Source organism: Pecten maximus, chromosome 7 (assembly GCF_902652985.1).
Source record: "Pecten maximus chromosome 7, xPecMax1.1, whole genome shotgun sequence".
In the NCBI taxonomy this organism is placed as follows: domain Eukaryota; kingdom Metazoa; phylum Mollusca; class Bivalvia; order Pectinida; family Pectinidae; genus Pecten; species Pecten maximus.
Window position 1 is genome coordinate 11,269,020 of NC_047021.1, and position 25,558 is coordinate 11,294,577.

At 39.6% G+C, this 25,558-nt stretch overlaps 1 protein-coding gene across 1 annotated transcript; it reads right to left on the bottom strand.

The window, feature by feature from the left end:
• Positions 1-169: 169 nt before the first annotated feature.
• Positions 170-16,333, bottom strand: LOC117331756. The gene is made up of 6 exons (XM_033890634.1): positions 15,189-16,333; positions 12,551-12,648; positions 3,230-3,483; positions 1,710-1,868; positions 960-1,041; positions 170-834 (listed from the first exon to the last, which is right to left on the bottom strand). Exons 1-6 carry the CDS (start codon positions 15,968-15,970, stop codon positions 563-565), a joined length of 1,647 nt encoding a protein of 548 aa, XP_033746525.1. The 5' UTR covers positions 15,971-16,333; the 3' UTR covers positions 170-562.
• Between the last annotated feature and the right edge of the window lie 9,225 nt (positions 16,334-25,558).

Here is a 25,558-nt window from a genome sequence, read left to right on the forward strand (position 1 = left end):
GCCAATTTTGTTCATCGAACACTCATTGGAAAGATAAAACATTTCTCTTTAAGGTCATGTATGTGTCACTAAGATTTTTGACCCGCAGAATACGACAAATTATTTTTTTTTTAAATACGTTGGTCTTCCCCCTCTTTGTAGTTACTACCCTTGATACTATATACATATATATATAGACTATCATTTGGAAAATCGTGCCAAGCCCCTGTGATTTGTATTGGTATTTTGGATATATTTTTCTATTTCGTGAGATAAAAACTAAGTCAAACTAAAAGTGAAGCAAACGTAGTCAACAGAGTTACGCCAGATGATTACTCTAGCTTACAGAAAATTACAAAACTAAAAGACAACATGTAAATAAACCCTATAAAAACATAGGTAGAGGTAGAGACTTATATACTAAATTAGTATATAGATCTCTGGTAGAGGTAGAGATAAAAGTTAAAAAAAGGAATGAGTATCTTAGGTACTGTATTCTGTCACTAGGTATTATAGACTGCCATGGTTACTGAGGTATACGGGTATGTATATTGCCTTGAAATGATAATTGACGTCATCCGAGTCACGCAGAGTCATTTTGCCCTTTGTCGTCGGGGTCGTTAAGGTGCTTGCCGAGGCTGTGAAATGAATCGTTGTCACTCAATTGTCCACAATCTTCATCATCGATGAATTTGAGATCCTCCAACAAGCTTTTGTTCTGTCGGGAGACCTTCTCCACGTTGGACAGAGTGGCACGTGACGCAATAGCGCCCTCTAGGAGTTCTACAGACATGAGGACAGGGTGAAGAGAAAGTTGCTCTTGTAACTCCCTTAGGAACGACTCCGCGCACAATCCTGAAACAATACAGAAAACCTCAATGGACTGAACGCAGTAATTGAGTAAAGGAAAGTGTTGATATCTTATATTAGAAGGTAAGACACACATACAATGTGTGTGATGGGAATTCGGATGTACCTACCTGGAGACACGTCGTCCTCTAGGGCAACAGCTGCAGCTATAGCTCCCATCATGATGTCGCCTAGCAACTGGCGATGTACGTGCTGGCAACGAAACAGAAACATAGTGTTTAAAGAATAATTGCTCAAGCATATATAAAATGAATATAGTGATATACACAATAAGTACATTTGTGTACATTAGGATCTTCTGTAATGATTGAGACCAAAAATCATACAAAATCTGGTCTGTCGTAACCAGCTTGTCATGTTTTAGTTCATTAGAATAGTGACACGGTTCAGAATATTGACATGTACACATGCTCTTTTGAAGTATGGATCTTACGCACTTCCCTGTCAGGAGTTTGTCATTTCTTTTTATCTATTTCGAGTTGTTTTTTATGGTCATCGCCGATCATCAATTCTTAGCACTACTGAGAGCCCTGGAAGGACGAAACAGCTGTATGGTGCAGTATAATTCATATTTTATAATTTATCTATTTCGCATGTTTTTTTGAAAGGTGCTAATATACAGTGTCTTTAGTAAAATCCTTCTAAAGTAAATACTTGTAGAAAATGCTGTTTTTCGTTTGTTCTCAACGAAAACGAATTTAAAATAGAACAGTGACCTCGCTCTTCCTTTTATTGCAATTTCATCAGTCCCATGGAAAGAAAAATGTAATTAGCTTTAGTCGGCAAACATCACAAACCATATGTTTCCCTTCCCCAGCATACTCTACAGTCAGCCTCTCGCTCCCCACCCTTTCTTGTACCTGTTCCCTCGCCCTCTTTAACAGGGTGATGACAGAAATCAGTTGATCTTCCATCGACAAAAGTCGCCCACACTCTATCTCGACAGCCTCTAATTGGAACTGTGACGTCATCATGTGCTTTCGGCATGTCACCAGATCGGACCGCAACCTCTCGATCTCCTGCGGGCGACATAAAGAGACATGTGCATATCAAATGCATTCGCTTGATGGAGTCGGCATAACTCTTGCTATATTGTTCAGATGTGTCATATTATCGGTCACGCATTGCTTTTTGGACATTGTTTTCGTATTGTAGTTTCATAACATGAAATATATTCAAATTAATCCTTGTAATTTAATCTACCCATATATACTCCACACAATCCCTGAGGACATTCCCATTTATTGATGGACTCATTTATCATAGAAATTATTACGCCGCTGAATTAGCCAATCAAAAGCGACGTTATAAACGGCGATGTCAATGTTTACGCTGATCACATGAATTATTAGGCCAATAAAAATAAGCAGGATTCAATTGTAGAGATTTTGTCATTATTGGTAGAAGTTCGATACTCACAATGTTCAGATAAAAGTTTAAAGATGACTCACGGAACACAATAAACTTAATTACGTTATACAATGTTTAGTGATACTTCGTCAAGGTGGATTGAACGATGCATTCCAAATAATAATTTGCATAGTTAATTCTTTTAATCATCATTTTGAAGTGTTAGGTGACAAATGAAAGGCAGAGCATTTTTTTTATCTATTTATTTAAAATCTTAAGTTTGTAACATGTGTATCTATAATGTGTTGTAAACGTCACTGTATTCTGCTGAGCTTATTATGTCCTAAAGTTAGGCTACCAATTAAATAATTACAAAGTAGATCAATAGTCTTGTCTATTAACTAATTTTACACGTGATTTATTTTACATGTGATTAATTATGTCCAGTTATCTAACAGGGATTAAATAGAGGTTACACAACGAGTGGTTGTTTGATATGAAATTTATTTCACACGAGTAAGTTATTTTTTTAAAGTTACAAAAGACACGAGCTTTAGCGAGTGGTTTTTGCAACTTTTAAAAAATAACTTACGAGTGTGAAATAAATTCCATATCCAACAATTTCGAGTCGTGTGACCTGTTTCTACCACAATAATATCGGCTTGAATCAAAGGGAAACGTGGCCAAGTATAATTTCGCGTATGCAAATAAAGTGTACCGGTGACGTCCGGGACCCGGTGATGTGACGTCATTAGATTATTGATGACGTCAATAACAATTGCAGTTGGGTCAAAGTTCATCGTGTTAGCCAATCAAAATGCGTACAGAGTTTATACCACGTGTGGTATAAACAGATTGTTAATCAACAGCTGTAATGATTAACTGATGGTCTGAGAGTTGAATAACACAGGGTATTGTGGTAGAAAAATAGTTATCCATATTGGATTGCCCATTACCTACCTTACTTTATCAAGAGTTACCCACCTTGTATTGACGAGTTATCTACCTTTTGTTAGCAAGGGTTATCTACCTTGGATTGTTCACAGTTAATCTCTGAAAGGGAGTTAACGTCAGCTTGGAGTCTGCCTATAAACTGTTTGTCCGCGGACTGCGACTGGTCAGTACTGGGTGTAACGGAACGGGGTGTGCCCGGGGGTACGGGAGGGCGATCCGTCTGTATTCCTGATGTAGCTGCCATTGGTAACCCGGGGAGAGGCGATGCCCCGTTGATTGCATCATCTAGCTGACGACTTATATCCGCACAGATCGACCCCTCTCCGTCACCTAGGAGTATTTAATCATAATATAGTGCTAGTTAACTGCAAACAGAAAGACATGGTGACGTGTGTCAATATGCCCTTAAGACTACGGAATTGTCAGAAAGACACGAAACACATGTTGTTAACAGGAAGTGGCTTCATTCTACAGATAAGTATCGCACAAAGTCAAGAAAAGATATACATATATTCGACTCTCGTGATAAAAAGGAAATAAATTCCACAGACTTCAACGATACGTTATTGGAAAATAAACAAAAATAGCTCTCCCTCAGCAACTTCCAAGCGTATCTTACAAACCGTCTCAGATACCAAGCTGAAACGGTATAAGTCTCATCCCGAGGGCCGGGGATACGATATAAAGTATTAAGAGTGTACATGGGCGGGTGCTGGGACACACCAACCGGCGGGTACAGTCGGGTACACCATAGAGTTCCGACCGGCGAGACTGTGATTTTGTACGTGTGTTTTGTCTTCCCGATAAGCCCATGCAGTCACATATTGTGCCTGTATTAACCAGGGTGTATCACGGGTGTTCATGGTACTATAATCAGGGGTAAACCGTGCCGTACTTTTGGCGCGAGAACAGCAGTTCACGGTGACACTATGGTAACCACTACGTATCAGTACGGAGGGCCACGATAAATCCCGATGGTAGTACGGTTTTCCCTGGTATACTACGGTTATCGGTTCTAGTACGGCAATGCTACCGTGGTTGTGTACGATCGCGCGACGGTACCGCCGTGTTTCATCGTGGCCCCAGAATACTACGGTCATTACCGGCTGGCCGCGGATCCGTGTACGATGGTCCTACGGTGATCATATGGTGGTCCTATGGTGATCATATGGTGGTCCTATGGTGCCACTACTGCGTCAGTGCGGCTTTAAGCACGTGTACCTTGTCATCCCAACCGGCAGGGTTACGATATAATTACAATGTATAGGACGTGTAATTTGTCATCCCTACCGGGCGGGGTTACGATATAATTACAATGTATAGGACAAGTACAGTACTTTGTCACCCCCACCGGGCGGGGTTACGATATAATTACAGTGTATAGGACGTGTAATTTGTCACCCCCATCGGGCGGGGTTACGATATAATTACAATGTATAGGACGTGTAATTTGTCATCCCTACCGGCGGGGGTTACGATATAATTACAGTGTATAGGACGAGTACAGGACTTTGTCATCCCTACCGGCGGGGGTTACGATATAATTACAATGTATAGGACGAGTACAGTACTTTGTCACCCCCATCGGGCGGGGTTACGATATAATTACAGTGTATAGGACGTGTAATTTGTCATCCCTACCGGCGGGGGTTACGATATAATTACAATGTATAGGACGTGTACTTCATCCCCACCGGGCGGGGTTACGATATAATTACAATGTATAGGACGAGTACAGTACTTTGTCATCCCCACCGGGCGGGGTTACGATATAATTACAATGTATAGGACGAGTACAGTACTTTGTCACCTCCACCGGGCGGGGTTACGATATAATTACAATGTATAGGACGTGTACTTCATCCCTACCGGGCGGGGTTACGATATAATTACAATGTATAGGACGAGTACAGTACTTTGTCATCCCCACCGGGCGGGGTTACGATATAATTACAATGTATAGGACGAGTACAGTACTTTGTCACCCCCACCGGGCGGGGTTACGATATAATAACAGTGTATAGGACGTGTACTTCATCCCTACCGGGCGGGGTTACGATATAATTACAATGTATAGGACGAGTACAGTACTTTGTCATCCCCACCGGGCGGGGTTACGATATAATTACAATGTATAGGACGAGTACAGTACTTTGTCATCCCTACCGGCGGGGTTACGATATAATTACAGTGTATAGGACGTGTACAGTACTTTGTCACCCCCACCGGGCGGGGTTACGATATACTGTATACCTGGTATTTTTCGCCCCAGGTTATTTTCGCCCTTGAGCAACACAAAAGATATTCGCCCCGTTTTAATTTCGCTCTAAACTACTTGTAAGAAATGTATTTTCCTCGTTCACAATCGGAAAATTTCGTTCGGAATTATCGATACAATTGCACTCGGAACACTCGGGATTTATCCAGTTCCCCATTTTCTTTTCTTCGCATATCCCGCTGAGGTGTGAAATGTAATCAGGTGTGAAATATACAACGCTTACCTGTGTTCAGATTTACTTTAGCCTATATTGATTCAAATAGTATTAGGTATGCATGGTCGATTTTAAGCAAACGCGATGAGTGGTAAGTTCACCGTGCTGTGACTAATTAGAAGTCTACTGACCAGTGTTTTCTTTTGTTCATTTGTCATCGATTGAAGCCACAAGCGACGGTGAAGTCATCAAATCAGCCTTCACAATGGCAGAGACCTATGTGTGTGCATAATTTTAAAACATGTTTGGATTTTAAAAGTTACTTAGTATTTAAAGCTTTTGTTTAAAATCAAATATACTAAACCTAGTACGCTGTCTTAGCCGATATTTTCGATTTAACTCCACGTGATATCGCAAATTTACAAGGCCAATATTTAGATCTAGATTTTATTTCACATGCACAGATTGGAATAAAACAATTACCTATTTTATAAACTTAGTGTAAATATATAGCACGTGTTGCCTGTAACTGTATAGGATATAACACACTTGGAAAGTACGAGGGTATGTTTTGGATCCGACTACAAGTAGCCTATGTACGATAACTTGTAAATCCTGCAATTGAGCTTGAAATTTTCGTCGTCATCTTAAATTCGCCCAGAGACCTATATACTAGGGATTCGCAGCAACCGCTTTTCTCGCAGAGTCACGACCTCACCTATTGTTCTCATAACCGGAGGTATATTTAGCACGAGATCTAGCGAGACCAAGCGCTGCGGCTGCGCAATAAGTGGATATCGGAGTTGTTTATATTAGTGACATGTGCCGTGCCAAGAGATGGCGACGACTGTCTGTGCACATGTGTCACCGCGTTTGGCCGAGATAACTTCACACTGGCGATAGTTATACCTATGCACTGTAATGTATATCGGCAGATGTGAACAACGATATTTAAGTAGTGTCTAACCGAAAAAAGCACCATTTTTCCGTTAAAGATTCATATAGAAACATATGGAAAATGTCGTCCGATTTTCTGCCATTAGACGATGATCTAAATTTAGATGTATAGAGAAATTTACTGACGACGATTCTTATATTTTCGATAGTGATACTGACTTCAGTCAGTGCTTCCCTAATTATACCGGACTCTTACAAGGGGAAATATAATCACCTGTGTTATTTTCTTTGTATCTAAATACACTTTATTAATGACAACTGTCCAAGTATTGAATTACAGATGCTTGATCTTTTCTTGCTAATGTATACCGACGACATGGCTTTATTTGTTAACTGCCCAGAAGATTTACAAATTATGTTGGATTCTTTATATGCATATACCATAAAATGGAATCTGGAGGTCAATGTTGATATAACTAAATTCATGGTGTTTAGAAATTGTGGACAAATAAGAAATAATGAGCCATGGAAATATAATAATGAATAATAATGACAATATAGAAATTGTTGACAGTTTTAAATACTTGGTTATGCTGTTCAACTACAATGGGAAGTTTTACAAAACACAAAAACTCTCTTAGAAATCATTGCTTGAATGTAGAAACTTATTGTTCTATTTTTGATTCGTATGTAAATAGTATTTTACGTTATGCATCGGAAATATGGGGATTTCATAAAGCACCGGATGTCGAAAGCGTACATTAGAAATTCTGTAAAAAAAAAGTACTTAACTTAATAAGGTGCCTAAATCAACTTGCAATGACTTCGTTTACTGTGAATTGGGTAGATTACCATTAACTATTATGAGAAAATTAAGAGTGTTCAAATATTGGTGAAACAGTCGGATAATCTGGTATTGAAAACATGTCTTGATGAAATGGTAAATGAGAATGACGTGTGGATATGTGACATTAAGAATGAATTAGCCACTTTAGGTATTGAGTACATGTTTTATTCTAATTCACCAGTAGACTATGCTTTTAAAAGCATTGAGCAGAGATTGACTGATGTTACAAAACAAAACATGTTAACAGATATCTAGTTCGTCGAAAGGTAGATTATATATCGATATCTGATAGATAGCCACTGTGTACAGTTTTAAACCTATAGAAACTAAATATAAATGTATGTGGAGCATCCTCACACAAATTAAATATAGAAATAGGTAGACATAATAATATTACCCAAAGAAATAGAACCTGTAACAATTGTGATTTGTGTGACATCGAGGATGAGTTTCATTTTATTTTGATATGTCCATTATATACAGGTCTGAGGGTAAAATGTATAAAACAATATTACTACAAAAGACATTCTGTTTTTAAATTAATCCAACTATTATCTATTAATAATGTTAGAGAGTTGTCAAATTTAGGTTAATATCTATACTTGGCTTGCAAAAGACAAAATTTATTAGTGTAGATAATTTTATATTGAACAGTTTTCATGTACATGTATGTAACACTCTCCTGTACACATCTGTAGTTGTTTAATGTTATATATCTTATATACCTATAGGCCTTAGAGCTCATCTGCACCCACCACTAGACCAGTGATTCGTTGATTTATTTCACCAGCAGTTTTACAGTATAAAAACCAGCATTAAAACTATGCCTTTATGTTTTTTTGGAGATATTTCTTGTTTATTAGACAAATGCTATAGCAAAAGTCTTAAGTAAAATGAACAAAAAAAAAACAAAAAAAACACTGTCATGTTTGATGATTGATAATATTTATTATTTAGTATTGAAAACTTTGATAGTGCTTAGGTCATGTACCAATGGTAGATCTTTTCTTCTTTGGCTTTCTGAAAAAAAAATCAAGTTTAATAAGTATTGATACATTATGGTATAGAATAGGCAGAGAAGCTTCTATAAGATTTAAATTTGAAACATTCAAATTTCAAATACCCTGCAGTAAATTCATATACCCCAAATGTTGATTAAACAGATTCGTAAATTCAAAATGAACCTAAAAACATATATATCTAAATATGAATGGATCCATTTAAGTTTAATTAGGGAATGAGCACACACCTGAGGGATTTTTGTCTTCCAGAGTACAGGTAAATATTTAGATTGTATACTGCACAGCATGCCTTTAGTGAACTCTAGTATTTTGGGGAGATGGACATGGCCAGCCTCAGGACAGGTGTTGACAATGAGACACACCTGTTGATTCATGTATATCTCAAAGGTAATAAAGGTGTGGTCAATGTCCCTATGGTTTGGATGGAGTGGGGGAGCCCAGGTGATCACCATGACAATTTTTTTTTCTGTAGACCCAGAAGTACAGGTACATACAGGTATATACTCTACATATATTCTGAATGGACCCCCCTTTGAGTTTATTAGGAGATGCCCCATGACCAGGTGTTAATATTTTTATCAAAGGTGAGGTGTGACCAATGCCCCAAAGGGGGGGGGGGGGGGGGGGGGGGGGGGGGGGGGGGGGGGGGGGGGGGGATAGGGGGGGGGAGGGGTGTGTATATATATCGGTCATAAAGAAAAAATATATATACAACCTTTTGATTTTATTAATTTCCCACACAATACAATAAAATATATACCGCAGTATTTAATGTTTTGCTATGTGCAAAAGATATCATAGCTATTATATTCCAACACACTCATTCCTCGATCAATCCCTGCAATTCTGTATCAAATATCTGTTTTGAAACACTAAATAATTTACAAAAAGTATAATATTTAATTTAATTTACATTAGACTGATTAATGCTTTTTTCAATTAGTTTCAATTAATGCATTTCTTTCAATAATGGCTTTATTATTCATGAGATCAATGTTAACAGAAGTCATGCTTATACTATATAAAATTCTACAGATTATAGCTACCAAATCACTAATCTAATTATAAATATGATATTAAAGACAATGAATTACACAACAAATTTGACTAAACGCGATACGGTAACTATCGAGCAACAACTATTTGAAAACCATTTTGAAATTGGTCAATAAATAAAAAAGGAGTTAATAATATAAACTGAAACCATGTAGCACTGTCCTTAACACCAGCCATTCACAGTATAACCATAATTTGTTTTGTTTACTTATTTTCACTGGGCAATAACTAAATATTCACAATGAATTACACAACAAATTTGACTAAACGCGATAGAGTAACTACCGAGCAACAATTATTTGAAAACCATTTTGAAATTGGTCAATAAATAAAAAAGGAGTTAATTATATAAACTGAAACCATGTAGCACTGTCCTTAACACCAGCCATTCACAGTATAACCATAATTTGTTTTGTTTACTTATTTTCACTGGGCAATAACTAAATATTCACAATGAATTACACAACAAATTTGACTAAACGCGATAGAGTAACTACCGAGCAGCAATTATTTGAAAACCATTTTGAAATTGGTCAATAAATAAAAAAGGAGTTAATAATATAAACTGAAACCATGTAGCACTGTCCTTAACACCAGCCATTCACAGTATAACCATAATTTGTTTTGTTTACTTATTTTCACTTGGCAATAACTAAATATTCACAATGAATTACACAACAAATTTGACTAAACGCGATAGAGTAACTACCGAGCAACAATTATTTGAAAACCATTTTGAAATTGGTCAATAAATAAAAAAGGAGTTAATAATATAAACTGAAACCATGTAGCACTGCCCTTAACACCAGACATAAGCTAACCAGCGTGGTAATCGCCGTGAAAAGAACGGTCACATGTGCAGTCTTCCGAACATAAAGTACGACGGAATACGTTTGAAACACCAGTTTATATAAAAATAATTGCACTTACGTTTGATTCCCGTGATTTGTTATCGGACAATAGTCTTCTATGAGCTGTCATAAAGCTGACCGTGTTTCAGGCGTACCTTCAATATGGCGTCTAATCAGTAGGAGCAGCGATGCACTGTGGGATAAATTACCCGAACTTCCGCTCGACGGTGACGTTTGGTAAGCCAAAGAGCTTGTTGCGAATCCCTAGTATATAGGTCTCTGATTCGCCCTATCATCAAAGGGCGAAAATGGCGAAAATTAAACGGGGGCGAAAATTACCAGGTATACAGTAATTACAATGTATAGGACAAGTACAGTAATTTGTCATCCCCACCGGGCGGGGTTACGATATAATAACAATGTATAGGACGAGTACAGTACTTTGTCATCCCTACCGGCGGGGTTACGATACAATTACAATGTATAGGACGAGTACAGTACTTTGTCATCCCCACCGGGCGGGGTTACGATATAATTACAATGTATAGGACGAGTACGGTACTTTGTCACCCCCACCGGCGGGGTTACGATATAATTACAATGTATAGGACGAGTACGGTACTTTGTCACCCCCATCGGGCGGGGTTACGATATAATAACAATGTATAGGACGAGTACAGTACTTTGTCATCCCTACCGGCGGGGTTACGATACAATTACAATGTATAGGACGAGTACAGTACTTTGTCATCCCCACCGGGCGGGGTTACGATATAATTACAATGTATAGGACGAGTACAATACTTTGTCACCCCCACCGGGCGGGGTTACGATATAATTACAGTGGATAGGACGTGTACTTTGTCATCCCCACCGGGCGGGGTTACGATATAATTACAATGTATAGGACGAGTACAGTACTTTCTCACCCCCACCGGGCGGGGTTACGATATAATTACAATGTATAGGACGTGTAATTTGTCATCCCTACCGGCGGGGGTTACGATATAATTACAATGTATAGGACGAGTACAGTACTTTGTCATCCCAACCGGCGGGGTTAAGATATAATAACAATGTATAGGACGAGTACAGTACTTTGTCACCCCCACCGGGCGGGGTTACGATATAATTACAATGTATAGGACGTGTAATTTGTCATCCCTACCGGCGGGGGTTACGATATAATTACAGTGTATAGGACGAGTACAGTACTTTGTCATCCCAACCGGCGGGGTTAAGATATAATAACAATGTATAGGACGAGTACAGTACTTTGTCACCCCCACCGGGCGGGGTTACGATATAATTACAGTGTATAGGACGTGTAATTTGTCATCCCTACCGGGCGGGGTTACGATATAATAACAATGTATAGGACGAGTACAGTACTTTGTCATCCCCACCGGGGTTACGATATAATTACAATGTATAGGACGTGTAATTTGTCATCCCTACCGGTGGGGTTACGATATAATTACAATGTATAGGACAAGTACAGTACTTTGTCATCCCCACCGGGCGGGGTTACGATATAATTACAATGTATAGGACGAGTACGATACTTTCTCACCCCCACCGGGCGGGGTTACGATACAATTACAATGTATAGGACGAGTACAGTACTTTGTCATCCCCACTGACGGGGTTATGATATAATTACAATGTATAGGACGTTTACTTTGTCATTTTATCCAAGCTCAAGTTCTTTGTTACCTTAAACCAATTGGTTCATCAGTAAACAAATTATATATTAAACAAATCGCCCCACTCACCACACATACACATCGACACTGGCCCACACACAGAAAATCGGCAGGTTGTAGATAGAATAGTGTAGAGAAACATCTATCACTCTTTGATACTTAAATATATCCAGTTACTGGTTTACCGTATGTGGTGTTAACTGTTTCAAAACTTCGGAACTCACATCCAAATAATCGGGGCGCTCTCTCACAAATTCAGAGCAAATAGAGATATAAACAAAAAGAACCACAGCATCAATTCAACATTTAAAAAAAAAAAAGTTTGTGCAAGAAAAAAAATAAGCGCTTTCAAATCTGCTTCAATGTTACGCTTAGTATTGTGACAGCGCTCAGAAAATCATTCATTTTCGGAATGCCCTCTGATTTTTTTTTATATAATGTAGTACTTGGAAGCGCGTTCCGAATACTTGGAAGAGTGCTCTGAAAGTTTTGAAATTGTCCGTACGTCATATTATCGTTTATATGACTCCTTCTATTTTTAGGTTTCATTTTCACCAGGGTGTTGCTACATGTATTTAGTACCTACCTTCGTATCCCGGACCCAAGGAGACGTTCTCGGATTCAGAGAGGGTGTTAAATCCAGACGATACGCTAGACACCTCTGATTTGTCTCCCTTGCCGTTTCTAGATAGAGAATATCAGAATATTGAGTTCAGAGTTATACATGTAGTTTTAGATCGATAGTAAGGGTTGATACTCTATTCTATAATGAAAATATTTCAACTTTGTCAGGCTTTACATGTGCTAAGGAAACATTTTGACAATTTCTAACATTTTGTTTATGTTTCTATGATTTCATCTGTTGATTTGGAAGTGTCGTTGTTTACATTGTCAAATACATGTATATTGAGTTACTGTTTTCTCGTTTCTTTACAATGAAAAGTACGCGTATAAATGTTATAATTAGAATACTAACGCCTGGTTTTTATTGAACTCAAATATTTATAATTTAAATTCATCATTATGTGTTTTAGATAGAATTCGCTGATCTGTATTTTAGATCAAATAAAATGTTCGAGTCAATTAACTCATAATATAGCTCAAAGCGAGCCATAATTGCAACACAATTTATCTCCTTGTTTCTAAAATGTCAGTGGAATGTCAGTGGAATGTCAGTGGAAAGTCAGTGGAATGTCCGTGGAATGTCAGTGGAGAGTCAGTGGAATGTCCGTGGAATGTCAGTGGAATGTCAGTGGAATGTCCGTGGAATGTCAGTGGAATGTCCGTGGAATGTCAGTGGAATGTCAGTGGAGAGTTTACCAAAATCGAACTGTTTGAAATGTGTCTTAGGCCTCCTAGGAAATCACGAAAATAAGCGAAAATGACCTTTTAACCTTCTTAAAGTGTTATATCTACCTATTGTATAAAATGGATATAAAATAAGTGTAGTAAGACCTACTAAAATATAACACAGATTTACCGAAAGTTTTCAACTTGGGTATTAGACTGAAAAAATATCGAACTACATGTACATTAAATAATTTCATAAGGAAAATGAGTGTATATATAACCTTTAAACATACAGTGACATTTTATTTAATGTTCATTGATGACCGACGGTACATGAACACGCAAAAAATATTGAGCATCAAATTTGGCCGCCTTTGCTGATTTGGTGTTATGTTTTGTCTGTATTGAATTATATAGAGGATATCTAACAGTGTCTTCAGTAATACCAAATATATTTCACTCGTGTGGCTAATATTTTGATATTTTTCACTCGTGCTGCGCACTCGTGAAAAATATCAAAATATTAGCCCCACTCGTTAGATATTCTGTTTATTACATTTTTTATCAACGAAACACCTACCCCGTATGTTAACTAGGCCTAATGTAAACAAAAAAGTAGTTTCCCCTGTCCAGGTGCTGACATATATGTCGGGCTTTCTGATTGGTCAATTATTTTGGTATTTTCTAATCATTAATTTGATTGGTCAAATCAGCAAAAGTGATATTTTTCACTAGTGAAAAATATCACTTTTATAGAATGAATAATTTTTTATATTTCACTCGTAAAAATGTAATGAATATCTATATTCTGCCACTTGTAGTTTCAAAGGATTTTGGTTTAGTTTGTTTAACGTCCTATTAACAGCTAGGGTCATTTAAGTTTCAAAGGAGACAAGGAAATTGCTCAAAAGCAGGTGTATGCATCGCTTATTTGAAATACAGACTAGTTTTGGTAATATCAGGTTACATAATATGTGCTGAAGGTCTAACAGTGACACCATCATTACGTGTAATTTTGCCAGAACAATAAACAATGACAATGATTCTTAACACAAAACTCCTTGTTTCTGGATCAGGTTTTACCTGATCACTTGCTGACTTTGTCAGAAAAGCCACCATAAAATGGATGTTTTCATGAAATAAATAATATTCCAATCAATGTGTATGCTCTGTACTATTGGCCAACATGGCGACAACAAAATATTTGTTTGCTAAAACCAAGAGATATTATTTTAAAATTAATTCAAATTAATCATAGGAGCATATTATTGTGGAACAGATAAAAGATAATATATATATATATATATATATATATAATCATTATATGAACATAAAATTATTTAGCTTTTCAGAAAGATGAACTTCCAATAGACATTTAACGGTTCGGTCAGATTTACACACTGATCAACCTGACTTCCGTCATTTCCATGTCATTTTCTGCATAGGACAGCATTCACAGAAAACGGTTTCACTAGCTTTTCAGCTGTAGCCTTTCATATCATAAAAATAGAAATTGCATAGATAGGGAACTCATTCAGTATGTACATCTATACACTATTTTCTCAACCCAATTAAACACAGGTGCTAATTAATTTGTAGAACTGAATTATGAGGGAACCGTTGAAAACCCTATGTAGACCTATACAGATACCTTAGTGAATACAGCGCGTGTTCTATAGTAAACGTTATGATTTTGGTGTTCAGTATAGTTGTTATGTGTTATAACTAGGTGACAATAATCGGAATGGATGTTGGAGTTATTACTATCAAATTTCATCAATCGTGAAGTCATTTCTGAAGTTTGTGATGCGTAAAAACCAGTACTAATTTTTGTCACCACCAACGCGATACTACTTCATTTCATTAAAGAATGTCCCTAGTATAAAAACTTGTCCTCTATGACGTCATTTTATCTTATATATTGACGTACCTACCTCAGTATTATCTCATCATCGCTGTAATTGCCAGAGAGCTTGCCGAGTTTCTCGAGGTCCTTGACCTTTGCGAGACAACGCTTGAGGTTGGCTTTGATTCTTTCGTACACCTGTAGCATATCGTCCAGACGACCCTCCAGTCCGGCGTTAGTCTCCTGTAGGGCGCATACCTCCTGGTCGGATTCGAACAGGTCGTCCTGGAGCTTGGTGTTCAGAGCCAGCAGGTCGCGAACCTCCTTTTCGCGCACATCTTGTACATGGCGAAGTTCTTTGGCCATCATCTGCAGGGAGCGACTCTCGTCCCGGTCTTTATCGTAATACATATCCCAGGGACATGAAATCCTTTTGAGAGTCGAACCCTTGGCCAGTTCCCCGCGTTCCTCGTTATAAACATCCTGAAGTGCTGCCCGTCGTGCAATGTGCATGGACTCGCGTGTAAGATGATCCCGATCTTGTCGCTCGCGGTAAAAGGACGACACGACATCACTACGACGAGACGACGATCGCCGACTGTCGTCAGACGTAGCACTCCGTCGGACGCCAATGTACGCAGCTCGTCTCAGAATTCCGTCGTTGATTCCCGTGGTTGGCTCGGTGGATTTCTCGAATGAAATCCCCTGGATGATACTTTTGATGTCATTGGCAAGATAGCGAAGGTCGTGTTGTTTCTCGTTCTTGGACACCCAAGAAGCGGCCTTTCTTTGACGGGAAACTTTTACTTGTTTTTTGCCAGATGGAGGCGTGAGCGCCAGAGTTCGCGGCCGAGGGGGTTTTCTATCCATATTGTAACTGTGTAAATCGCCCTGGTAATTAATCCACAGATAATCACAAACAGGTGCCCGCTGTTATCGGAATAGTCCAGTCTATAAACACTACATTACATCGAAATCGAAATAAAGATATCCATAAAGGAATACGTCCCTGTCTCTATGACGACACACACACGTCCCCTAAATGTGAGTGGACATTGTAAACATACGGAGCTCCACTGTCAAATATCAGTCCGGACAACTCGACCATTGCCGCACAAGTACTGAAGCTCGACTGTAAACAGGGACGGCATCATTTCCGTTCACACTTTTTAGAGATAAGGCCGGAGTGTGTAGAGGATGGTATTACACAAGTATCCCAGCCTCAGTAGCCGTGTTTACGTCGGCGTACCATCACTGTTTACTCAACGTATCACGGGGGTAATACTCGACTCTACAGGAACCTGACTTAAACCGCTCATATTTATACTTAGGATTTAATCAAAGACAAACTATCAAATCTTTAAAATGTTCAGACTGGAGTGTGTGCCCCCCGGGGAGGGGGAGATAAGGGAGGGGGCTCTTGGCGGCGAAGAAGATACATGTATATCATGAGTCATTGACAAACGTGTATAGGTGTTGTATACATATATATAGTGCCGTCTCTCACGAACAAACATCGCACTGCTATATTTATCGTTTTTAATAAACCGGGAATTACTAACGGATGCATCCTGATTCGGTCGGCATTAAAATAAAGCAATTTCGTTTATTCCAGAGATTTATGTTTCTTGATAAAATTGAATAGAATGGTGATTCAGTGTAACACCTTTCCGTCTTGAATGTCACAAATGGGTTGTCTTACCACAACTAGCAACTTAAAATGGGGTAAATTACACAGACATCTATCTAAAATATGTAGTTCCATGATCTATACGCTCTGACAGACATGCGCACACCATTATAATAACAGATACAATATACATGTATACGAAATCTGAACTTACGTACTGGTCATATTCATTTACCAAAATTATATTCTATCGATTTTTACAATCGATTTTTGAACTAGTGAATATATCAGCTGATGTCTGTATTAGTTCCGTATATGTACAGTATCAGTCCGTGTATGTACAGTATCAGTCCGTGTATGTACGGTATCAGTCCGTGTATGTACAGTATCAGTACGTGTATGCACATTATCTGTCCGTATATGTACAGTATCAGTACGTTTACAGTATCTGTCTGTGTATGTACAGTATCAGTCCGTGTATATACGGTATCAGTACGTGTATGTACAGTATCAGTCCGTGTATGTACGGTATCAGTACGTGTATGTACGGTATCAGTACGTGTACAGTATCAGTCCGTGTATGTACAGTATCAGTCCGTGTATGTACAGTATCAGTCCGTGTATATACAGTATCAGTCCGTGTATGTACAGTATCAGTCCGTGTATATACAGTATCAGTACGTGTATGTACAGTATCAGTCCGTGTATGTACAGTATCAGTCCGTGTATGTACGGTATCAGTACGTGTACAGTATCAGTCCGTGTATGTACAGTATCAGTCCGTGTATGTACAGTATCAGTCCGTGTATGTACAGTATCAGTCCGTGTATATACAGTATCAGTCCGTGTATGTACAGTATCAGTCCGTGTATGTACGGTATCAGTCCGTGTATGTACAGTATCAGTACGTGTACAGTATCAGTCCGTATATGTACAGTATCAGTCCGTGTATGTACAGTATCAGTCCGTGTATGTACAGTATCAGTCCGTGTATGTACGGTATCAGTCCGTGTATCTACAGTATCAGTCCGTGTATGTACAGTATCATTCCGTGTATGTACAGTATCAGTACGTGTATGTACAGTATCAGTCCGTGTATGTACAGTATCAGTCCGTGTATGTACGGTATCAGTACGTGTACAGTATCAGTCCGTATATGTACAGTATCAGTCCGTGTATGTACAGTATCAGTCCGTGTATGTACGGTATCAGTCCGTGTATGTACAGTATCACTCCGTGTATGTACAGTATCAGTCCGTGTATGTACGGTATCAGTCCGTGTATGTACAGTATCTGTCCGTGTATGTACAGTCCGTGTATGTACAGTATCTGTCTGTGTATGTACAGTATCAGTCCGTGTATGTACGGTATCAGTACGTGTACAGTATCAGTCCGTGTATGTACAGTATCTGTCCGTGTACATTATCTGTCTGTGTATGTACAGTATCAGTCCGTGTATGTACAGTATCTGTCCGTATATGTACAGTATCACTCCGTGTATGTACAGTATCAGTCCGTGTATGTACAGTATCAGTTCGTGTATGTACAGTATCAGTCCGTGTATGTACAGTATCAGTCCGTGTATGTACAGTATCAGTTCGTGTATGTACAGTATCAGTTCGTGTATGTACAGTATCAGTTCGTGTATGTACGGTATCAGTACGTGTATGTACGGTATCAGTACGTGTATGTACGGTATCAGTACGTGTACAGTATCAGTCCGTGTATGTACAGTATCTGTCCGTGTATGTACAGTATCAGTCCGTGTATGTACGGTATCAGTACGTGTATGTACGGTATCAGTACGTGTATGTACGGTATCAGTACGTGTACAGTATCAGTCCGTGTATGTACAGTATCTGTCTGTGTATGTACGGTATCAGTCCGTGTACAGTATCAGTCCGTGTATTTACAGTATCAGTCCGTGTATGTATGGTATCAGTCCGTGTACAGTATCAGTCCGTGTATTTACAGTATCAGTCCGTGTATGTACAGTATCTGTCTGTGTATGTACGGTATCAGTACGTGTATGTACAGTATCAGTCCGTGTATGTACGGTATCAGTACGTGTACAGTATCAGTCCGTGTATTTACAGTATCAGTCCGTGTATGTACAGTATCAGTACGTGTACAGTATCAGTCCGTGTATTTACAGTATCAGTCCGTGTATGTACGGTATCAGTCCGTGTACAGTATCAGTCCGTGTATTTACAGTATCAGTACGTGTACAGTATCAGTCCGTGTATTTACAGTATCAGTCCGTGTATTTACAGTATCAGTCCGTGTATGTACGGTATCAGTCCGTGTATGTACAGTATCAGTACGTGTACAGTATCAGTCCGTGTATGTACAGTATCAGTTCGTGTATGTACAGTATCAGTTCGTGTATGTACAGTATCAGTTCGTGTATGTACGGTATCAGTCCGTGTATATACGGTATCAGTCCGTGTATGTACAGTATCAGTCCGTGTATGTACAGTATCTGTCTGTGTATGTACAGTATCAGTCCGTGTATGTACAGTATCAGTTCGTGTATGTACAGTATCAGTTCGTGTATGTACAGTATCAGTTCGTGTATGTACGGTATCAGTCCGTGTATGTACAGTATCAGTCCGTGTATGTACAGTATCAGTCCGTGTATGTACGGTATCAGTACGTGTATGTACGGTATCAGTACGTGTATGTACGGTATCAGTACGTGTACAGTATCAGTCCGTGTATGTACAGTATCTGTCCGTGTATGTACAGTATCAGTCCGTGTATGTACGGTATCAGTACGTGTATGTACGGTATCAGTACGTGTATGTACGGTATCAGTACGTGTACAGTATCAGTCCGTGTATGTACAGTATCTGTCTGTGTATGTACGGTATCAGTCCGTGTACAGTATCAGTCCGTGTATTTACAGTATCAGTCCGTGTATGTACGGTATCAGTCCGTGTACAGTATCAGTCCGTGTATTTACAGTATCAGTCCGTGTATGTACAGTATCTGTCTGTGTATGTACGGTATCAGTACGTGTATGTACAGTATCAGTACGTGTACAGTATCAGTCCGTGTATTTACAGTATCAGTCCGTGTATGTACGGTATCAGTACGTGTACAGTATCAGTCCGTGTATGTACAGTATCAGTTCGTGTATGTACAGTATCAGTTCGTGTATGTACAGTATCAGTTCGTGTATGTACGGTATCAGTCCGTGTATATACGGTATCAGTCCGTGTATGTACAGTATCAGTCCGTGTATGTACAGTATCTGTCTGTGTATGTACAGTATCAGTCCGTGTATGTACGGTATCAGTCCGTGTATGTACGGTATCAGTACGTGTACAGTATCAGTCCGTGTATGTACAGTATCAGTCCGTGTATGTACAGTATCAGTCCGTGTATGTACGGTATCAGTCCGTGTATGTACGGTATCAGTACGTGTACAGTATCAGTCCGTGTATGTACAGTATCAGTTCGTGTATGTACAGTATCAGTTCGTGTATGTACAGTATCAGTTCGTGTATGTACGGTATCAGTCCGTGTATATACGGTATCAGTCCGTGTATGTACAGTATCAGTCCGTGTATGTACGGTATCAGTCCGTGTATGTACGGTATCAGTCCGTGTATATACGGTATCAGTCCGTGTATTTACAGTATCAGTCCGTGTATGTACAGTATCAGTACGTGTACAGTATCAGTCCGTGTATTTACAGTATCAGTCCGTGTATGTACGGTATCAGTCCGTGTACAGTATCAGTCCGTGTATTTACAGTATCAGTACGTGTACAGTATCAGTCCGTGTATTTACAGTATCAGTCCGTGTATTTACAGTATCAGTCCGTGTATGTACGGTATCAGTCCGTGTATGTACAGTATCAGTACGTGTACAGTATCAGTCCGTGTATGTACAGTATCAGTTCGTGTATGTACAGTATCAGTTCGTGTATGTACAGTATCAGTTCGTGTATGTACGGTATCAGTCCGTGTATATACGGTATCAGTCCGTGTATGTACAGTATCAGTCCGTGTATGTACAGTATCTGTCTGTGTATGTACAGTATCAGTCCGTGTATGTACAGTATCAGTCCGTGTATGTACAGTATCAGTTCGTGTATGTACAGTATCAGTCCGTGTATGTACGGTATCAGTCCGTGTATGTACAGTATCAGTCCGTGTATGTACAGTATCAGTCCGTGTATGTACGGTATCAGTACGTGTATGTACGGTATCAGTACGTGTATGTACGGTATCAGTACGTGTACAGTATCAGTCCGTGTATGTACAGTATCTGTCCGTGTATGTACAGTATCAGTCCGTGTATGTACGGTATCAGTACGTGTATGTACGGTATCAGTACGTGTATGTACGGTATCAGTACGTGTACAGTATCAGTCCGTGTATGTACAGTATCTGTCTGTGTATGTACGGTATCAGTCCGTGTACAGTATCAGTCCGTGTATTTACAGTATCAGTCCGTGTATGTACGGTATCAGTCCGTGTACAGTATCAGTCCGTGTATTTACAGTATCAGTCCGTGTATGTACAGTATCTGTCTGTGTATGTACGGTATCAGTACGTGTATGTACAGTATCAGTACGTGTACAGTATCAGTCCGTGTATTTACAGTATCAGTCCGTGTATGTACGGTATCAGTACGTGTACAGTATCAGTCCGTGTATGTACAGTATCAGTTCGTGTATGTACAGTATCAGTTCGTGTATGTACAGTATCAGTTCGTGTATGTACGGTATCAGTCCGTGTATATACGGTATCAGTCCGTGTATGTACAGTATCAGTCCGTGTATGTACAGTATCTGTCTGTGTATGTACAGTATCAGTCCGTGTATGTACGGTATCAGTCCGTGTATGTACGGTATCAGTACGTGTACAGTATCAGTCCGTGTATGTACAGTATCAGTCCGTGTATGTACAGTATCAGTCCGTGTATGTACGGTATCAGTCCGTGTATGTACGGTATCAGTACGTGTACAGTATCAGTCCGTGTATGTACAGTATCAGTTCGTGTATGTACAGTATCAGTTCGTGTATGTACAGTATCAGTTCGTGTATGTACGGTATCAGTCCGTGTATATACGGTATCAGTCCGTGTATGTACAGTATCAGTCCGTGTATGTACGGTATCAGTCCGTGTATGTACGGTATCAGTCCGTGTATATACGGTATCAGTCCGTGTATATACGGTATCAGTCCGTGTATGTACAGTATCAGTCCGTGTATGTACAGTATCTGTCCGTGTATGTACAGTATCAGTCCGTGTATATACGGTATCAGTCCGTGTATGTACAGTATCAGTCCGTGTATGTACAGTATCAGTCCGTGTATATACGGTATCAGTCCGTGTATGTACAGTATCAGTCCGTGTATATACGGTATCAGTCCGTGTATATACGGTATCAGTCCGTGTATGTACAGTATCAGTCCGTGTATGTACAGTACATTTGTATCTGTCCGTGTATGTACAGTACATTTATATCTGTCCGTGTATGTTCATGTGTCCTGTAACAATCATTACTGTACACGTGTCCTTTATCATACATTGCTGTATTCGTATCATTCACCATACACTACAGTACACGTTTCTTGTATCATACATAACTGTGCATATGTCCTGTACCATGCATTACTGTACACGTGTCCTGTACCATACATGTACATTATTATACACGTGTCCTGTTCCATGCATGTACATTATTTTACACGTGTCCTGTTCCATCTTGTACATTATTGTACACCTAAGAAGCATACCGTACACCTGCCCGTACGGAAATGACAGCTCATCTAATTTTGAAGTGGTGGGATTTGTGAGTTATAACGGGATGTTTATGATGTTCGGGTTCTAGATCTGGGCCTATACAGATGAATGTGTGATAAGGCGATCCCCCATCCCACTGGGAACCAATGTACGGCTGCCAATTCCGACATATCGTCTTTTTTGAAGATTTGAAATGATCACAGTATGATAAAAATGTTTTGAATGCACGCTACATTTGAGCTATAAATAGAGTTATCTGTGAGAACGTTTTTGCGTGTAACACAGGTGCATGTGATATGTCAATATTACTAGGTTATCATATTTAATGTAACATTAAGCACATCTTTGTGTGTCAACTGGCAAGACATGCGCCACTCCCGTATAGATCTAAAAACGTGTATCAGGGTATTTTTGTTGTGGTAGCTACCTATCTTCCGAGTTGTATTGCAACGACCCGCGTCTCGCATCGATAAGAGCTGTCACAAATAAGACCGTTTTTTAGCTCACCTGCCCGAAGGGCAAGTGAGCTTATGCCGTGGTGCGGCGTCCGTCGTCCGTCCGTCCGTCCGTCCGTCCGTCCGTCTGGCCGTCCGGCCGTCCGGCGTCAACTTTTTCATTCAAACAACTTCTTCTCAATAACCAAGAGGCCCAGGGACTTGATATTGGGCCTGTAGCATGCTGGGGTGAAGGGCTACAAAGTTTGTTCAAATAAATGGCCTTGACCTTCATTCAAGGTCACATGGGTCAAATAGGCTATAATCTTCAAACGACTTCTTCTCAATAACCAAGAGGCCCATGGACTTGATATTGGGCTTGTAGCATGCTGGGGTGAAGGGCTACAAAGTTTGTTCAAATAAATGACCTTGACCTTCATTCAAGGTCATATGAGTCAAATAGGCTATAATCTTCAAACGACTTCTTCTCAATAACCAAGAGGCCCAGGGACTTGATATTGGGCCTGTAGCATGCTGGGGTGAAGGGCTACAAAGTTTGTTCAAATAAATGACCTTGACCTTCATTCAAGGTCAAATGGGTCAAATAGGCTATAATCTTCAAACGACTTCTTCTCAATAACCAAGAGGCCCATGGACTTGATATTTGGCCTGTAGCATGCTGGGGTGAAGGGCTACAAACTTTGTTCAAATAAATGACCTTGACCTTCATTCAAGGTCATATGAGTCAAATAGGCTATAATCTTCAAACGACTTCTTCTCAATAACCAAGAGGCCCAGGGACTTGATATTGGGCCTGTAGCATGCTGGGGTGAAGGGCTACAAAGTTTGTTCAAATAAATGACCTTGACCTTCATTCAAGGTCACATGGGTCAAATAGGCTATAATCTTCAAACGACTTCTTCTCAATAACCAAGAGGCCCATGGACTTGATATTTGGCCTGTAGCATGCTGGGGTAAAGAGCTACAAAGTTTGTTCAAATAAATGACCTTGACCTTCATTCAAGGTCACATGGGTCAAATAGGCTATAATCTTCAAACGACTTCTTCTCAATAACCAAGAGGCCCAGGGACTTGATATTGGGCCTGTAGCATGCTGGGGTGAAGGGCTACAAAGTTTGTTCAAATAATTGACCTTGACCTTCATTCAAGGTCACATGGGTCAAATAGGCTATAATCTTCAAACGACTTCTTCTCAATAACCAAGAGGCCCATGGACTTGATATTGGGCTTGTAGCATGCTGGGGTGAAGGGCTACAAAGTTTGTTCAAATAAATGACCTTGACCTTCATTCAAGGTCATATGAGTCAAATAGGCTATAATCTTCAAACGACTTCTTCTCAATAACCAAGAGGCCCAGGGACTTGATATTGGGCCTGTAGCATGCTGGGGTGAAGGGCTACAAAGTTTGTTCAAATAAATGACCTTGACCTTCATTCAAGGTCAAATGGGTCAAATAGGCTATAATCTTCAAACGACTTCTTCTCAATAACCAAGAGGCCCATGGACTTGATATTTGGCCTGTAGCATGCTGGGGTGAAGGGCTACAAACTTTGTTCAAATAAATGACCTTGACCTTCATTCAAGGTCATATGAGTCAAATAGGCTATAATCTTCAAACGACTTCTTCTCAATAACCAAGAGGCCCAGGGACTTGATATTGGGCCTGTAGCATGCTGGGGTGAAGGGCTACAAAGTTTGTTCAAATAAATGACCTTGACCTTCATTCAAGGTCACATGGGTCAAATAGGCTATAATCTTCAAACGACTTCTTCTCAATAACCAAGAGGCCCATGGACTTGATATTTGGCCTGTAGCATGCTGGGGTAAAGAGCTACAAAGTTTGTTCAAATAAATGACCTTGACCTTCATTCAAGGTCACATGGGTCAAATAGGCTATAATCTTCAAACGACTTCTTCTCAATAACCAAGAGGCCCAGGGACTTGATATTGGGCCTGTAGCATGCTGGGGTGAAGGGCTACAAAGTTTGTTCAAATAATTGACCTTGACCTTCATTCAAGGTCACATGGGTCAAATAGGCTATAATCTTCAAACGACTTCTTCTCAATAACCAAGAGGCCCAGCGACTTGATATTGGGCCTGTAGCATGCTGGGGTGAAGGGCTACAAAGTTTGTTCAAATAAATGACCTTGACCTTCATTCAAGGTCACATGGGTCAAATAGGCTGTAATCTTCAAACGACTTCTTCTCAATAACCAAGAGGGCCAGGGACTTGATATTGGGCCTGTAGCATGCTGGGGTGAAGGGCTACAAAGTTTGTTCAAATAAATGACCTTGACCTTCATTCAAGGTCACATGGGTCAAATAGGCTATAATCTTCATACGACTTCTTCTCAATAACCAAGAGGCCCAGGGACTTGATATTAGGCCTGTAGCATGCTGGGGTGAAGCACTACCAATTTTGTTCAAATAAATGACCTTGACCTACATTCAAGGTCACAGGGGTGAAATCGGCTCAAATCTGTAAACAATAATTTTGCGATAGCCAAGAGCCTCGAAGACCTGATATTAGGCCAATAGAATGCTGGAATGAAGGACTAGAAAATTTTTAATATGAATAAAACTAGCTTACAATGATATTTGAATAAAGA

Coding starts and splice junctions, on each gene's coding strand:
- LOC117331756 (XM_033890634.1), bottom strand. CDS start 15,970: ATGGATAGAAAACCCCCTCGGCCGCGAACTCTGGCGCTCACGCCTCCA. Junction 12,649..15,188: donor GATGATGAGATAATACTGAG/GTAGGTACGTCA, acceptor TTCTCTATCTAG/AAACGGCAAGGGAGACAAAT. Junction 1,869..3,229: donor TTAACTGTGAACAATCCAAG/GTAGATAACCCT, acceptor TGTCGCCCGCAG/GAGATCGAGAGGTTGCGGTC.